The sequence below is a fragment of the Eptatretus burgeri genome, chromosome 16, assembly GCF_056783735.1.
Source record: "Eptatretus burgeri isolate ZD-2024b chromosome 16, Ebu_testis_v1, whole genome shotgun sequence".
In the NCBI taxonomy this organism is placed as follows: domain Eukaryota; kingdom Metazoa; phylum Chordata; class Myxini; order Myxiniformes; family Myxinidae; genus Eptatretus; species Eptatretus burgeri.
This window is the reverse complement of record NC_140976.1, coordinates 8,159,996-8,178,816: the sequence shown is the minus strand read 5'-3', so window position 1 is coordinate 8,178,816 and position 18,821 is coordinate 8,159,996. Positions and strand designations below refer to the sequence as shown.

Here is an 18,821-nt window from a genome sequence, read left to right as displayed (position 1 = left end):
GCATTGGCTTGACATTTTGGAGGATGTCATTTTGGAGATTCGGGGTAAACCGGGGTCCGTTGGATTGGAACACCCTCTCGAGCAGCTGGTCTCACGCAATGTTTTGAAACGTCCATTTATGTTCTTTCTGCCGTTGAGCTAACGCGGTGGTGCTTTTATTAGAATGTTGTGCTCCAAGTACCATTGCAAGTACCATCGGCCGACGTGGTGTCATTGGCGAAGAACTGTTGCCGGCGGTGGGGGGGGGGAGATTCCCTCCTGTGCATCGCTTTCAATCATGGGGAGTAGCTTGGTGGTCGAGCGGGTAACGCTTTGTTGCATTGTCCTCAACGTTGTGGGTTTGATCCCCATGGCTGCACGGAGGGAGGTGTTTCCATCGTATCGGTTCCCTGCGAGCTATCCAGGGTTTCCGCTCAGCCACGGAAATGTTCATGCGTCGTGAATGCCTTGATGCCCGGTTAAGGGTACCTAACTACCCACCTTACCTATCTACTTTCCATCAATTATGGAGCATTTGAATGAAAACCTCAGTGAGGCATGGCTCACCCTGTAAGGTAATTAAAGCTGAAACCTCGATCTGTTCATTCCCATGCAATATAGAAAGAAGAAAGAAAAAAAAACGACAGGGCTTTGTAGACATGGTGTAGTTGTAGTACAAGTCACATGGGATTACAAACCCCAAATTAAACGGGCTGTCCAATTCAATTGGTTCTCATCTTGGAATCCCCGGCCTGCATCCAATTGAACCTCCGGAGCGAAACGAGTGGTCGCCACCAGAGTTAATTGATTCCTTGGCAGGTCCTCGGCCGCAATGCCAGCAAGATACGGGCTATCGGGCGGAAGGTAATTGTTTTTGAGGGTGAAGAAATTGAGGTGAACACAGGAAGGGAGGATTGGCAACCAGTAAAATGAGGGAGTTAAGTAGGGAATGCCTTGACATTCGCTGTGTGTGCGGCGAGGTACGTTCGACTCTTTTTGTCTTGTAAAGGTTGAATCGAAATGTTTTTTTTTAATATTTTTATTTTCCAACTTTACGTGGTGCCTCCAATAGAGTAGATCTGAATGTTCCGATTAATTTATGGCGATCCTCCAAGAGATCAGAATGTCCTGATAATTTGTGGCAATCCTGTAGATCCTTTTATGTCGAATTTTTTATTTTGTGAGCGCGAGTGTGAGCACATACCAGTCGCTGATATCACCTCGTTGGGGTTCGCTCCTCAATGTTGAGGAATGGTTGGGACGCTCTTCAATTTTTCACCTTGAGATTCGTCTGGATCCTGAGAATTCCTGGAATTGATTCATCATTTTGATTTCTTTCATTTTGTGCCAAAATGTGGTGGCGTTTCTAGTGGTGTTGTTCTGCTTTGCTTCGTCAAATCACTCTTGAGTCATTGAAACATCTGTGTGATTCTCAAAGGCCTGTTTTTTTTTTTTTTGGGGTGGAAATCTTTGGCAACCTTTCTGCATGCCTTGACGACGAATCTCCTCGGGTTGGTTTAGGAACTCTGCGTTAAAGATTGAGAAACCGTGAGTGTCAACCGGTGGAATTTCACGATAAAAACGACGGAGTCATCTTCAAATGATAATGAGCTTGACCGCTGTACAGTGATTCACAATCTCTGCTGTTGCTTTTATTGTTTGTGTAGTAGAAAGGAATTTCTGGCTTGCTTTTGTGGAATGTTGCTTATTCAGGTCGGCGATTCTTATCTGACGGGTGTGTTCTGCTTTGGCTCATCCTCCCCCGACGGGACAGAACCGTGAAGAACGAGGCCCCACGCATCTCACTTGATACGATTGGTGTGAAATCCAGGATCGCCGGATAGAGTTGTGCTTAGCCCAGATTACCGTGAGCTAACTGGGGTTCATGAAGTGGTCCCGGTGCTGCACCTCATCTTTGAGCATACCCGTACCTGCCACGCACTGCATCAGATTGTTTTGCTTCACATTGACCCGAGGTTCATGGTGGATCTCGTACAGGGAGATACAAGGACATTGGTAGATATAATTGTACTTTAATTAATTAGTTAATCATTTTGTATGGGTTATTTCTCTCTACGGCTGCTTGTTTCCATCATTGCTTGTAGCATTACTGTGCTGCTGATTCAGTGTCCCCTTTAGGTTAGGGCAAGAATTTGGAATTTGTTCATGGTGCTGGCGATCGTTCGCCTTCTCTTTGCGAATGACACCGTGGGATCCTTAACCAATTAATGCCACCAGATGGGCCACCCAGTTTAACGTCCATCCGAGAGACGTCACACACCCTGATGACGATGTAAACACCTCATTCTGTGCAGCCTGTCACCCTGTCTGCGAAACACCGGGATGACAGTTTTATAGCTGGATCAGGATGAAATCCCAGGTGAGATAGCTTTGAGGTGAGTGTTCGTACCTCGAGGCCATCCTCCCAGCACATTGAACTTCAATGAGAAATACAAGCACACCGAAAGATATTTGTGGACTTTCTGGAATGTAGGGCCTGTTAGATGATGTGGCAATTGCATATAATCTAGCTTATGGAATTTTAACCCGAGTTCAGAGCTTCATGAGCCATCGGTTGAGGTGAGAAGGCCAAATGGGCCTACCCGTGGCTTGTGCGTAAACTTGGGCCCAAGCCGTGACTTTACGAATCGGTTTATTGGAGTAGCATTCGTTGTGAAACGCTTCTTGCTTTTGGAATCGGAATAAATGCCAAGGGGATTGCACCTCTTGTTTCTATTACGAGCGAGGCTCTGGGAGGCTTGAAGGACACGTACGTTGTGGATAGTAGGATGCGGAGACAGGCATTCAAAGGGGTTTGGATAATCAATACCGAGCAGTTTTTTGCAGTGCCACAGTTGCAGGCTCTTTGAGCACAAGTTTTGAGGATAACCCACAAGGAAATGTATAATATAAGCTTAGCTTTTCATGGTCTCTTCTGACTCCCTGTTCTCAACACCGTGAATCTTGTGAGTAAATGAGATGGATGGGACCGATTCTGGACTGCACGTGCACTTAGATTAATGGCATCACGTGATGCGGTAAGAAAGTAAATTTGGCGCAACAAGCTCTGTGGCCTCGAGGTTAAAATCCATAAGAAATTGCGTGGGATTAATCCCCGAGTTCCGCACACCAGGCTCTATTGGACCTCTTCGAGCCAGGCAAGGATTTGCATCCTCATTCGCTCGTCCGTGCTCGAGAGCTCTTGGCGAGTTCCAAACGAATAGGCCATTGTTTGAGGCTCCCCCTCTTGTGCAATGGGCACATTCCTGCCTTGAAACAAAAGTTCCAGCTTTGTGTGCTCTCCGTGGCGTCAGATTGTGTGTGTCCTTGTGGTTTGCTTGTGTCACAAGCACCGATTTCATGGTTTAAATTCCACAAACTTCTTAATTGCAAACTCTGGATGAGGGGGAGGAGTTGGCAATTACCTCATGTACCATGTCACACCTGTACATGCATGAAACGGTTCCCCTATCCCCATACCTAACACGTGCGTGATTACGTCGCAGTGCAGCTGCATTTGTCAGCTCTGTTTGGAAAACAATAATAATTAAATAAATAAAGGAACATGGCAAAAACAAAGCTTCTTGACTTGCATCACCATTTAGTTTACGTGAAATTGGCATTTGCTCGAGTGAAAACTCAGATGCTGTGCAGGTAAACGGGCACCTCCGGCCAAGTGTAAGCTGTCCAATGGATTTTGAACGTTTTGTTTCACTAGAAATGCATTTTTTTATTCATCGACATCTGCAGTCATCCCAGGAAGCCGTGAGTAATTCCATTGCGAGATTGGAGAGTTTCCAGTTTTTCGCTTTTCGTCGTTGGACAATCCATTCAATACCGAGGTTTGTAAACTGTTGGAGAACAGCCAAAGCGAAGATCCTTGCCGGTGAAAGAAGCATCGAGGAGGAAACCACAAGAGAGTGTCCTTGCTGTTGTTGGTTTGATAATTGGATGTTTTTATCGCGGCCTTGACGCCTTCTTAAAATTCTTCCACAAATCTGCACTTTGCATAATAATCTGTCAAGTTTTCGATTTTTTTTTTTTTTTTAAGACGCAGAAGCCGTCCATTCCCTGTGGGACAACTACAGCCCGTGTCGTTCAGTGGACCGATGTTGTGTGCCGGTGTTCGGACTCTTCTTTAACGTCCATGATCTCGAGCCGTTGGGATGACCGGCTTAACGTCTCTTTCCCCCCAAAAAACACATCCTCCATGAAGTTTCATCTCCAACATCACATGAGGACGGTTTAACGTCTGAACGATGGTGGTGAGATCTGTCTACACCAAGTCGTGTGCACGTGTGTGTGTGTCGTGGACTATTTGGGCTTTTGAACAAGATGTGGTATTTTTGGTATTTTTGAGGGCGTTGAGCCGTATTCATGCCTGGTGTTGGCTTAATGGTTCAGGTTGTGGGCTTGGGATCCTAGGATCCTGAGTTCAAATCCCACTCAGATGTTGAATTAATACCAGGTGGAGTTGACTCTGCCTGTCATCCTTCTGAGGTCGGCAAAATGAGTGCCAGCTTGCTGGTATCCTGTGTCAGAGTGACGACCCTCCAGGATTGTGCCCAATAGCCAAGGAGACTGCTTCGGCAGCACGAACGCTCAGCACGGAGTATGGTCCCAATAGATGGATGGATGGAGCCGGATTCGATGCCGTGTGGTTTCCGCAATCCCGCCCTCATCTTTAGCAAGCATCTCAACGTTTGTTGTTGCTCGTGGATTGTACACGGACATGCATGTTCTGGATCACAGTTGTACATGTGAGTGATCTGCCACCGTCGATGTTGGAGTGCGTGGTGACACTTTTGCACAAATCCGATACATGGAGCTCTGCTCTCCCATCGTTTTGATTAATTCCTGTTCCCATGGTAACGGATGATGGGCCATGGCTCAGTATTTGGCAAGCTTTGTTGCGTGCTTGCGTTTTTGTGTTTTTTTTTTTTTGTTCTGCTGTGATGCACAAACATGCAGTAGAGTGTTTTTCGTTTTTGGTTTACACCCCCTCTCCTTCTTCCTCACCCCTTTACAGTTTGTTAGTTTCCGGTTGATTTGTTCCTTTTTTTTTTTGTTCCCCCCCCCCACCCGCTTCTCCTTCCTCATCTTGCTGTGCTTGATTCAGTTTGTGTGCAGCTTCTTCACGCACATGCGTCGGTCTCCCCATCCTCTCTCACTTCTGCTCTGCTGTTGGTGTTTCCACATTTCCATTTTGGTCCCGTCCTTCTGCTCTCGCTGTTCGACGAACCTCGATCATGTATACAAATATTTATTTATTTTTTGACATGAGGACTTTGAACTCACGAGGAGGTGTGCGGTTTGGGAGGGTGGGGGAATGATCCCTGGGGATGACTGATTCTGTTTTTTAAAAAAATTTATTTATTTATTTTAATTTTAAAAGGCAAGTCTTCAAAAAGAGTGAAAAGTTCTGTTATTGCCGCGCGTCAGCTTTAGTCTGAACACCTTGGTGACGTTATTCTTGCGGTTGTGGATAAGACTCAGATTTCCCCACAAAAGATTATTATGGGGAGGGTGAAGGCTTAAAATTTTCACTGCTGCCTGACTTGTTTTTCTGGTTTAACCAAGTCGGTGTCCAATGGCTGGATTTTCAACCCTTTTATTACCTCTCCTTTGATTAATACGACAAAACCCGAAGGTAAGTTCGTTATTAACGAACCACCGTTTCGGCCCTGGCACCTTATGTAACTTTTCTAGTCTGCTGATCTCTAAATCCAACTCCAATGGCCCTTTTCAGGGTCGATCTGGCCAGAGCGTTGGAGGGAGTTTGTTTTGTGGATCTTGCAGAACGATGTGGAAGGCCTGTCGCAAGCTAAACACTGTCACCTCTTCACACGAGCCTGAGAGCACGACATTGATGCCATCACACTCCAGGAAACGCACATCGCTGACCCACCACCTCCTCGTTATTGAATCTGTGGTTTTAAACTTGCTGCTGTGGCCTGGTGTTGGCTTCGCGGTTAGGGTGGTGGCTTGGGATCCTAGGGTCCTGAGTTCAAGCCCCGTTTTCCACTGAATTAACACCAGGGGGTTGACTCAGCCTGCCATCCTTCCGAGGTCGGTGCAATGAGCACCGGTATACTGGTCATAGGGGCACTGCATCGGCGGCGTAGCTGCGCCACGAACCAATGATGCAACCAACAGCGAAAAAGGCAGCACACGATGGGAACTTGCTGCTGCGTACATCATCATAAATATGGTGTTGCTCCCTCCATTCATCACACACTGTAATGTCTGAGTCTAACACTTCTGATATCTTCTTGATAACTGGTAACTTTGAATATTGGTTGCTTAACAATTAGCAACATCTACAAAACACCTGTTGGTGTTTGGCCATTCCCTGCTCTCCCAGTGTCACAGCATCCTGAAATTCACCTTGGAGATTTCAATATCCACCACCACTGATTGGGATACAGCAACAACAACATTGTTGGTGAACAGTTGCCTGATTTAGGCTTCGGCTCATGACTGTATGATGCCAGACAACTCGACTTCTACTCATGCAGACGGAATAGGGATTACAACCCTGATCTCTGCTTCGTATCGACTGACAAGTCATCGCAGCCCTTGGATGGGTTTGCAAAAGATGCGACCTCATTTCCCTCACAGCCAACACCACCCTGCCATCATCCATGTTGGGATCAAAGTGCCACTCATCTCATCAAAGCCTTCCCCGCAATGGAAATTTTGTAAAGCCGATTGGCCAGGTTTTGTCACGGAAGTAGATTATTTATTTATTTGTATGCAGCCTGTGGCTGCTTGGCTGTGTCATTTTCTGGTGGTGCGGTTGTGCTGTTAATGCAATGTCCCCTGTTACCAGCGCGCTGGTACTCCTTTTGCCGAACTCGGAAGCATGACAGGCCGAGTCAACCCCACTTGGCGTTAATTCAATGGTGTGATAGGATCCTTGAACTTTCATACCCCAGGATCTTAAGCCAGCCACGTTAACCGTTAAACCAACACCAGGCCTACAGAAGTAGATGAGAAGATCACTTCATAGATCTAAATCCTGAGAATTATAAAACTGTTTGTCAACTCCTCAATCTGCTGCCACGAACAACATCCCTCGTGGCTACAGAAAAACTTTCACTCCTTATTGGATTCCAGAGACTGAAGCCCTTTTTAAGGAGTACGAGACGATTGGAAACCCAGGCACAGCGACACAACTTATCTCAGCTCTTGAATCTACACACCATCAAAGATGGATTGAAATTGTCAAGAGTATATATTTCACCCATTGAACCTTCTCCACCGCCTTGGTGCTGCTGGCCCACTCCAACATCACCCACCCATCAGTTAATGCGAAGACTGTTGCATAAAAGTTTCTTCAGAATTCCAAAGACATTTAGGATCATTGGTATCTCCCACGATGAGGCTGAGTCTTTAGGTCTCTCACTCTCTCACCGCAGGCAGGTCGGTGGTCTTTCTGTCTTCTACCGTCTCCTCTCTGGCCTCACCCCCCCCCCCCCTGTTCTGTCTGCTCTTGTCCCACACCCATATTTGTGCAGGGCACTCAAGGTTCGCCAGCAACCCCCCTCTTGTAAAACTCCCAAAATCAAGAATCACTGTTCACCTTCACTCTTTTCATTTCTCTTTTTTCTCGCCTTTGGAACAAACTCCCACACTCTCTTCAATCCCACTCTTCCCTCCAGGTCTTCAAAACAGCTGTTCACCACCATCTCTTATCTTCCCGCATCCAAAACCATGATCTTTTCTACCCCCATTAATCCACCCCAAAACAACCTCCTTCAAATTCCCTGTTTTCCTTCCTGAAAGTCCCTGTAATGTCCATCTTGTTTACCCTGTGTACCTCACCACATCCCTCTCCCTTCCACAGATCTCACGTCTCTGTTCCCCTCTTGTATCCTGCTCCCCTTGTTATATGTTCTGTATTTTTGCTCTTATATGAGCCTTGACATTGTAGATTAAAAAAAAGGCATCGTGTCCAAGTAATATCGGACAAATGTGCGTCAGGAACTTTCTGCTTCCATGGCAACACTACCGACTAACTCCAGCTTGGCATTCCCATTCATGCTGCATGAAGTAGAAGATGCACCCAAATCAAATTCTGGGAAAGCAGCTGGCCACGCTGATGTATACCCAGAATTCCTAAAGAATCTCGGGCCTAAAGGTAAAGCTAGGTGCGCTTCCTTCTTTACTGCTGTCCATCAGTCTGGTACCATTCCTTCGATGTGAAGAGAAGCTAAGGCTATCGTCATTCCCAAGCCGGGGAAGCTGCCAGATGACCCTTCAAGCTACCGGCCAATGTCATAGCTCTGCACATCATCAAAGTTGTTTGAGCATCTTCTGCTAAGCTGTATCTCATCGCGAGTTGAGCCTTCCATCTCATTGGAACAGGCATGATGCAGACGAGGGAAAGCCCTATGGGTCATGTCCTGGCTTCAACAACATACATTGAGGCTGGACAAAAGTGTTGTTGTCTTGATCGAGCTGTCAAGAGCTTATGAAACAATCTCGAGACCCGGGCTCTTTCTCAAGACAGCAAAGCTCCTTCCCTGCTATGCCACTGTGCGAGTACTAGCATCTATGCCGAGCAACTGTCGTTTCAGAGTTTTACTTGGGGATATGACCAGTGCACCAAGTACTCTGAATGATGGTCTCCCTCAAGGACCAGTGTTAGCCCGATGCTTTTCAACACACATGCACGTGACCTACCTGTAACTATTTCACAAAAGTTTGCTTCTGCTGCTGATCTTGTTCTTGCCTTCCAATCATGCAATCTTGACATGAGTGGAGTTCTCAATAATGGCCTCGAGATTTTGGAGGAGGATTTCACCAAATGGAGACTCCGTCGCAATCCATAAAATTCCACCGCCGCTGTTTTCCATCTGAGCAATCGCCTGGCTCGTGCCAATCTAGATGCTACCTTCTATGGAAAGTCGGTCGAGAATGAACCACACCTCAAATATCTTCGAATCGCTCTGGATCGCAGCCTGACATGTAGGAAACATCTGAATTGGGTTTGTGAGAAAACGAAGACCGTAAGCTTGTCGACACTAGCTGGGGAGCCGGCACACAAAGCCTTCGCACGACTACCCTCGCTCTCGTGTATACCACTGCCGAGTACTTTGCACCCGTCTGGGCTGCGAGCAGTCACGTTAAGTACCTTGACACTATCCTGAACTCTGTAAAGATAATTATCTGGCACACTGAAGTCAACTCCTTCACCGTGGCTCCCTGCGCCGACTAACATTGCAACCCCAGACATTCACAGGCAAGCACAGACGTCCTGAGTATACCTTCAGATACAATCCAATTCTGACCCGCCAATCCGCAAAGAGCTACTAAACTATCCAAAACTTGAATTGGAGTCATGGAAGCCTTTCTGGATTAAGGGACCTGCAGTGGCCAATACTAACGATAAGGAGTTGTTGGAGAGGCAATGATAAACTGCATCCGTTCAAATTGGCCAGCTAATGAAGGAGCCCCCCACACTTTGACCTGAAGAGACGCCGGTAGAGTGCTCTTAACTGAGTGTGAACTCCACATGCAAGGGCCACTCATCATATGCATAAGTGGAAGCAAACTGAAAGGCCAGTGTGTACCTGTGGCCATCAAGATCAGACGGTCCTACCTGTCGTACAAGACTGCGTGCATAGGCGATTTGGCGGGTCCTTTGCAGAACTGCCCCGGGTCGCTGATGCTGCAATGAAATGGCTCTCATTATGAGATTTACAATTATAATTGTCTTCAAGATTATACGAAAGAAGAAAACTGCTGCCATGGTCGACGTGTCATCAGAAAGCTTCCTTCAAGCTTTTAAGGCACTTGTATTGGGGTTAGGGTTATTAGCCCTGAAGGCCCTCACCTGATTGAGATTCATTTTTTTAGCTCACCTGGAACTCACCTTTTAGTGAGTTTTAGTTTGGTTGTTGAACTGATTATGTCGTTTTTTTTTTGTGCTGTCACATCTTATTCATACGACTTCCCATTCCTGCATCACTCCATATCCCTTCCCTGGAACGTTTCTGAAAATGAATAACCTGTACATGCAGCTTTGAAGTGGCTCACACATGGCTCCAACCATCAATGAGGTGTCCACTTGCATCGGCGTCCTGTGTATAGGTAAACGGGGTTTTTGCTGTCACGCATCACGGCCTCGTTAGTTACGAGTCTGAGTATCCACAAAATGTCCATGTCACAACTGCGGTGATTGTACAACTTTATCGGGTGAAAAGATTTGTCGCATGGTCACTCCCTTGGGTGGAGGGTTGCAAGTGGTACTTTTGTAAACGGAGATGTTGAGCCTCGGCCTTCACGGTGTCCAGAAATTCCAAAGGGAACCATCGATATGCCGCTCGATCGCATCAAGGGTATCAATACGGGTATGTCGGCCTGAGGTTCCAAGAATAGCTGCGGTGTGAAGGAAGGAGTTGTTCTTGGTGAAGGATTTTCAAGCTTTGACAATTGGTACGTGTTAATGATGTATGATCATAACAAGGATTTGATTTATGGTGTCTGTGTGCTGCCACCTCCGACAAACTTCATTATCCTTTCTTATTTAGATCTGCTTTGTCCACCCTGTCCACCTATGAAATTGCTGACCCTTCTGCCTCCCCCCCCTCCTATTCTTGCCCCAATCAATGACTTCCTCCACCTCTTCTCACTTTATTTTTCCTCGTCTTTTTGACTGACCTGCTTGTCCCATTCCACAGCAATCGAAGGCCTTAAGGTTCGTACAGAGGTTGAAGTATTCGCTCACCAAGGGGATGACAAGGTGGACCTTCGCTGCTCCTACACTGGGACCGAGGTACGGGTATCACCTGCTGATCCTCCACACGACTCATGAACCTTCATTTTTATTTTTATTTTTTTGCTCCAAATCTCTCTGGCATTTTCTCGACTTCCTTATTCTGTATTTATTTCCTCTGGTTCATCACCTTACCCATGTACCAATTTCCGCTCAGATTTTACATTGACCATACATATCGGTGCAGAATCGAAGAGACAAACGAGAAGTTGAGGATAATAACACGAAACGACGACTGTGGTAAACCGCATGTTCAAGGAAGATTCCTCAACCACGCTGCCATGACCATTGTACGCAAATCAAAATGAGGCAAATGGAAAGTACATGAATAACTAGAAGGGCACTCGGTGGAGCGCAAACCTCCGCCAGGTTGAACAGTTTATGATTTGTTTCCCATTGATCGGCTGGATTTGGATCAGGATCTGAACTAAAATCGAATCGGCTTGTTCTTGTCACCTAACCAACTCGTGCCTGGTGTTGTCTTAATGGTTAGGGTGGTGGGCTTGAGATCCGAGGGTCCTGAGTTCAAATCCTGCTCGGTTGTTAAATTAATGCCGGGTGGGGTTGACTCAGCCTGTCATCTTTCCGAGGTCGGCAAAATGAGTACCAGCTTGCTGGAATGATTGAGCCATTCGAGTATCCTGCGTCGGAGTGGCGACCCGTCCAGGATTGTGCCCAGTAGCCCAGGAGACCGCTTCGGCAACACCGACGCTCTGTACAGAGTACGGTCCCGATTGATGGATAGAACCAATTCATCCACCAAGTTTTGTCACAACTCGTCCACAACTTTTTGAAATATCAGTGGGTTCGAGAGTCTGATATCAGGATTACTTTGTGAACAGAAGGATTTCTCTGACATCAAGGATGAAGAGAAGCTTCCTGTTGTGATGATGACACACGAGTTGCTCGTATGATCGTTCTGTGCCTTTTTGTTTCTGCCGCAATGTTTACAAACTCCTTTTGGTAGAACGATACCAAGAGGGATCAAAAGGTGAGTCGGACTGGATGTGTCAGAAGGAGATCGGAACCTTCTCTGTGGTGCCTGGCGCGGTCCTGGGACCAAGAAGTCCTGGGATTCAAAGTGGCTTCTTCCTTCGACTGGGCCAGCTTCAACAAAATGCAACGAAGCACGAGAATGGCAGAAAGTCGTTTGGCTCATCCTGCCTGTGCTTTATCAACACAGGGATTAATTTAATTTTCCCTCCATTATTCCAATTGCGTTGATTTGACAGAATCGAAACTCTGAATATTATTCCACATTGTACATAGCGAACGGGTTTGTCCCATTGCGATTTCTCGGCAAATTGCATCTCTGTTCATGCCGTTAAAAGATGTCAGCCGCCATTTTGTCTGATTTGAAGATGTAGCTTGGAGCCATAAGCCTGGGGATTCATGAGATGCTGTTGGTGTTGAGTCCAGAATATGACGAGTGTTTGTCCATGAGTACCGATTCAGGACTTCATGCAGCAAAGCTTTGGGTTGGAGGATGCCTCCTCGGTCCTCAAAAGGCAATGTTCAAAATATAAAATTCAACTGAAATTAGTTATTCCTTGACCATAGACTAAAAGACAGACAGAGATAAAGTGAACCAATTGCTTAACCTCACTTTTCACTTTACATGCGTGGGGTAGAAATGATGGAAAGACCAAGTGTTGACCAACCAGGTTAGTGAGACGCTCTGTTCAGAGTATGGTGTGAAATTACATAATTCCTGATTCAAGACTTGATACTCGGCATTGCTTGCACGATCCGTTATAATTGTTGACTACTTATTTTGTCATTCTCCCTGAAGGAGAGGGAATTGCGTTTGGGTCTGATTGTCTGTTTGTCTGTCTGTCTTTCTGTCTGTTTGTTTGTTTGTTTGGCTGCACAGAACTTTCATGTTTTTCTCCGCAACCGCTTGCCAGATTGAGACAATTTTCACCATGGGTGCAACCACTCAAGCAGAATGTTTTAATCATAACTATGATGTCATAGGACACATGGTGTGGCAACCATGTTGGAAAAATGAAAAAACTTTGGACCTCTATCTCTGAAACCGCACCTCGGAAAAATTTGAAACTTGTCGCATGGCACGTACTCCTCCTGGGGAATGTGTGATTTTTTTTTTTGATGACATCATAGGTGCCTTCGTTATGATGTCACAATGCTACATCTGATCAGTGAAAAAAATTTGAGGATCATTGGGGGATAAAATGGTCCACAAATTTTTTGTAGACGTCATCGGTCACTTGATTCGGCAGCCATATTGTTTTATGGAAGAATAAAAAAAAAACCCCTTCAAAAATCTTCTTTTCCGAAATGGCTGAGCAGATCGAAGCGAAACTTTACACATATAAAACAAAAGGTTCACACATATGACATCACAGGTCATATGGTTTGGCAGCCATATTGGATTTAAGAAAATATTAAATAATGTTTTCTCTGGAACCACTTAACGAATCAAAATGAAACTTCAAAGTTGTGATCTAGTAGTCATGGGGAATACATGTTTTAAATTTCAACTTGATTGGACACATAGTCTGGCGGGCAGAATTATTTATTTTATTGATCTGAGTTTTTGGGGGGTTTTTTGAATAAGGCTCACTCGGCTGTACCTGGATGGGTTTGAGTGTAGAAGAGTAGCACCTGAAATGTGACTCCTATCCAGGTTCCTCCTGATGGCTTCATCTTTTCTTTTTTGCTTGTTTGGGTTCCTTCTGATGACTCCAATGCAGGACTTGCATCTATTTGGATTTCCATTTGATTTGAATTGAATTTATTTCAATCCCATTCTAAATTCAATTGAATAAATAATAATTTAAAAAACGTCATGGGTCAGGGTCAGGTGTCAAATCAAAGCGGGACGTCTTGGTACCCGGTCATCACTGCCAGCAGTTATAAAGTGGCAGTTCTAATTATGTCTCTTATTAATTATGTAACAAACTAGTACACAAAGCCACACAAAACTACACAAACACTACACAAAACAAGTCCTGGCGAGGGTCTGCAATGTCTGATTGCTCTTTTTCTTGTTTTGCATCGTTTTTGTTTATGGACCATTTACTAGCAATCTCAACATGACTGACCACAAACCAGCCAGCCTTCACCCTTTTCTTTCTACCTTCGATTTCCTTAGCTCTTTGAGTGCACCGGTGTTTAACTTGACTTGATTTGTCTACACTCAGATCTTTCCTCTTTGATTGATGTAACTGTTCCCTCTTCACCACTATGCTCATCGTCCCTTTGTTTCTTTTCTCATCTCTCACTAAAGGTGATGACCCAAATCAGTTGGCAGCGAATAACGAATGAGCTGGGTGAGCCAATTAAGTCGAATGTAGCAGTGTATAACCCCCAGCTTGGCAAGTCGTATCCATCATCGGCACTCCGGGACAGGGTGCAGTTTCGCAATCAGGACCCCAAGGTAGACCCTTCTTTGGTGCTGTTTAATCCTCGGTCCTCTGACGATGGTCTGTACGTTTGTGAGGTGTCAACATTCCCAACAGGAAACGCTGATGCAAAGATCAACCTCACCATCATTGGTACGTGGTGTTTTTGTCACACCTGAAGTCCACATGCTCCTTTTATTATGTGTAGCTATTGTTCATGTCAAACCTGTTGCATATCCTCAATGAAGTTGTTTGCATTGAGTTTTGACAAGTCATTTTGTCATGTTTGCAGTGAAACCCAAAGTTAACATTTCCTTCATTCCACAACGTCTTGTTCTTGCTTCCGCGGGTCCACTCGAGGTCGCCAAATGTGTGGCTTCTGGTGGTCGGCCACCCGCTACTTTTTCTTGGACTGTCCCAAGTGGGCTCAAATACGGTGAAAAAACCATGCTCACAACCGAGCCTGACAAGACGCAGACCGTGACCAGCACTCTGCAGGTGGTGGATGGAACGTGGCGAGTGAACGGGATGCTTGCCACTTGTCACGTCTCTCACCGAGCATTTGACCACCCTTACAACCTGAGGACCACACTGGAGGTCATGTGTAAGTTTGTCGGTTGATATTGCTCAATGTAATGTAATTTTATTTGGTCTCTGTTTTGAGGCCCTTTTAAAATGTGATTTGTCCAGCAGCAAATGGGCTCCTGTTTACAAGTCGTTAATTTCAAAGTACACACAGCAGTGTTTCTACAATCTATATAATAATTCAGTATGGTGGACTTCGATTGAAACCTTTTAATTTGCAGATGAAAACTGGAGCACTTTAGAATGGAATTGAAAAGGCAAATGACTTGAAGCATTGCGGCGGTGGTAAAATGCATGACCATCCCCTGTCACTTTGAAGGCTAAATTTTGTCAAGTCACAGATCCACATGAGCAGTGTAGCCTTTAAAACATCATCACCCTCCCAAGCGGAATCCGACAGAGTGGAGAGCCGAGGTATGAAAAAACGATGAAGATCGATAGCCGGCTCCTTCAAACCCAAAGCTGTGATGAAACCTCGTATTCTGCCAAGCCGCTGAGGTTTGCAAATCGAAGGTGGCTTTGTTCCAAGCTGATGCGGACAGACTAGAGTTTGCAAAGATGTTGAGATTGGAGGCCAGCATTAACTTGGTTATGCGTGGACATTCACTCACCGTATGATGAAATCAAGCCGCCATGACCGGACTCTCGAGTTGAAGCCATATCCCGGCCCACGGAACCTTCAACGATGGACACGGAAGCTCATCGCTGTGTCAGGATAGGCCATGAAGGCAACTTGTGAGTGGACAAAGCAACACATGTACTCGAATGCAAGAAAGACGGTGTACAGTATATCGATGAAAGATGATCTGAATTTGAATCAAACGGTTGCAAGCAAATTACATTTTTGTGAAGATGTGGTTCCGGCCTATTGGTGGGCTACAAAACGGCAACTTTTTAGCCTGGCAGAGGATTGCGCTCTACCAAGTGCCGTTTCTAGTTCTGTTGATGCATTGATGCCATGCTGTAGAAATCTTTGTGACGACGAGGCAGTGATTTATTGTTTTGAAGTCTTCCTTGGGTCTGACACCAAGACGTTCTCGCTCTTGCTTGAACCCATTCGTTACCGTCCGTCTGGCCGCACGTTCACCTTAGGGCCCCCCTGCGGTCGCCTTGCGGGCACCTTGAGGCTACCTTGCGTCTGCCTTGAAAATTCTATAGCCGCCGCAGGGCCCCCTTATATTAAGGTCACCGTGCGACATCAAATCAAAGACCGTACGGCAACCCCACGTTTTCGGTCTCCACAATTTATAAATACGCCGTGCAGCTCCCCGAAAAATAAAAACATGTATGACTGCTACATTGTGTGACCGTGGAAATACTGTGGCCGCCGTATAATTGCTCGTGGCCGTAGATTTTGGAGACCCCACGGCCGCCGTGGCAAATGTGACTTCGGCCTGAATGATTTAGTGACGAATTTGGTTGCGTGTGAGAATGTTCAAGATTGCTCACCAATTCACCGCCATGTTTGAACTCTCTGCACCAATGAAACACAATTATGCGAAAGATTCCCGCCGCCAAATTGTGCAGATGGTCTCCTGTGAATTTCAGCTCGTTTGATGATCTTCACAAGGAACTCGGTCGTAAACCTCCGGAGCACAGCACTCGTGGTCATCGGCCACAGAACCCAGAATGTTTGTTTTACCCAGAATGCCTTGAGCAGTAGATGCAACTTCTTCACGGTAGACAACATCGGTGCACAGAATTTTAGCATCGAACCATTATATTTCCATCACGCAAAATCATTAACAAGATCACATCGACCTTCAACTGCAGTCCAGTTTTGCATCATCACGTGAATGGCTTGCCGTTGGTCAGCTGTGCAACGTTAGGATTACCAATTAAACACGAGTTGTCATTATTTCAACCAATGTCTTTATCAGTGTTCAGCTCTTTTTAGCATTGCTTTACTTATTTATTTTTTTTTGTTGTTGAAATAATTGGTGTGAAAACCAAAAAATCTCTCTTGCTGTTAGAATGAGCAGCTGCAGGTGTGAAAATGGCACAAGAACCGGGAATCTACTCCGCACTTCATTACCAAACATTCTTTTATTTCTTCGACATGCAGATAGATTTTTTTTTTTTTATAAAAGACAAAGAAGCAATTTGGGGTATAACATGGGAATGCTATTTGCTTTCACTTCTGGTCCTGCTCTTGATGCACAATCAATGCACACAATGAAAAAATGAATCAAAGTATGATACGACAATGAAAAGGAAAAGTTTAAAAACAAAAACTCCATCGATGTTGAAATAACATTCAGGTGTGACAAACTGCACCATCACATCCGACGTGTTGATTGTGGGGCTGAAACACTGCCAGCTCTGGAGGTCGAGTGTGGAGACAATGGTGGTTCATGACAGGCTTAAAATGGAAAAGTCAGCAGGTGTGACATTATAAAGAAAATAAACAAAAGTAGTTGGTTTTTTTTGTAGAAAAGCTTTAAAACATCACAGTAATGTTGAAGACTCCAGTACCTTGTGCGAGCCAAACTAAAATTGACGCCACGCGAGCGCCAGCTTTCACTCAAAATGGCTGTAGAGGGTGTGGTTGCCGGAGGAAGGTTAATGGCTCCAATAGACCAAATTATCAACACCCCCTCATCTTACCTGCTCTATCTATCCATCTATATTGGAGTAGAATATATTATATTATATAAATTTCTTTATGTATTTATGGTATAACATTGGGATTATACATTTTTAAAGAAGAAAGGCGCTTCCAACCAAAATAAACTAGATCTGCTGCGCTAATTTGAGCAATAAGCAAGAGCAGACCCGGAGTCCACCCTTACCAATGTACCGACGGAGGAGAAGACCACGAGAATGAACCGTGTCTCACTGACCTTTGTACATATAAACAAACCAAAACATAATCTCTCGGTGCCAGAACTGAAGGCAATGAAAAGTTTGAGAAACAGGAAAGACTTCATCTTTACACCAGCAGACAAGGGCAGGGCAGTGGCAGTAATGGATAAGGAGTCGTACCATGGTATAATTGCGTCACAACTGGAGGATGGTAAAATGTGTCAAGAACTACCTGATGACCCAACTTGAGCAGCAACGGTCTTTGAACACACGATTGCCCATGCTAAAACGAGCATGCAGGCTCGGCACCCGGGACTACACTTGGCTTTACTGCAGCAACGGTTCAGCACCCAGACTGTATGGTCTTCCCAAGATCCACAAAGACAATGTCCCTCTGAGACCCATTGTGTCCTTTGTTCATGCTCCGTCTTACCGATTGTCAGGCTTCTGAGCACGTACCGTTGGCAGACTTGTGGGAAAGACTGATAAAACAGTCAAGGACGGTGGTGAATTTGTCCAAAGGATGAGAGAGGTTAGAATTCAAGAAGATGAAATGATGGTATCTTTTGATGTGGTTTCACTTCTCACCAATATCCCGGCCGATCCAGCGGGGAGTGTCATGCTCGATCAGTTGAAACAATCGAACAATTGTAAAATAACTTGTCAGAACAGCCAATTAACATTTGAGGACAATGTCAGCCTGCTGAAGATTTGTCCAAATAGCACGATCTTCATCGATGACGATACACACGATCGACAATATATTTGGCAAAGTGATGGGCTCACCGGTCTCTGCTGTTGTGGCTAACTTGGTGATGGAGGAACTTGAACAAAATATATTTGAGTCTCATGAGAATTGGCTCCTATGGTACTGGAACAGGTATGTAGATGACACCTTCGCCATTGTGCTTACAGACATGGTAGACCACCTACTGGGACAACTTGGCCGGGTATTCCCCAGCATTAACTTCACAATCGAAATTGAAAAAGAAAGCACGTCGGCCTTTTTGAATGTGGAGGTTCAACGTTAAGCCTGATGGCTCCCTAAAGAGTTCGGTTTACAGGAAACCATCCCACAGCAGCAGATTACTGGATTTTAATTCCTGCAACCCAATCTCCCACAAACGCAGTGCAGTACAGACCTTGGCAGCTCAGGCGTGGATGGTGTCATCTTCCAAAGACGATGCAATTGAAGAAATCAGATTAGTTGGAGGAATCCTGCTCAAAAATGGGTACGACAAGGGGATACTCCCCACCTTGGAAGAACCAACATGGACAGAATGGAAGGAGTCAGACACACT

General features: G+C 45.4%; 1 protein-coding gene across 3 annotated transcripts in view; it reads left to right on the top strand.

The window, feature by feature from the left end:
- LOC147010444 (nectin 1b-like) overlaps nt 1-18,821 on the top strand; it is a 52,862-nt gene that overhangs the window by 14,326 nt on the left and 19,715 nt on the right. For all 3 annotated transcript variants that reach the window (XM_085859892.1, XM_085859891.1, XM_085859890.1), the window contains 3 exons: nt 10,668-10,762; nt 14,016-14,283; nt 14,423-14,734. In XM_085859892.1, coding sequence (XP_085716018.1) covers nt 14,019-14,283; nt 14,423-14,734 — 577 coding nt within the window. In that variant the 5' untranslated portion in view covers nt 10,668-10,762; nt 14,016-14,018. The remainder of the gene's footprint in view (nt 1-10,667; nt 10,763-14,015; nt 14,284-14,422; nt 14,735-18,821) is intronic.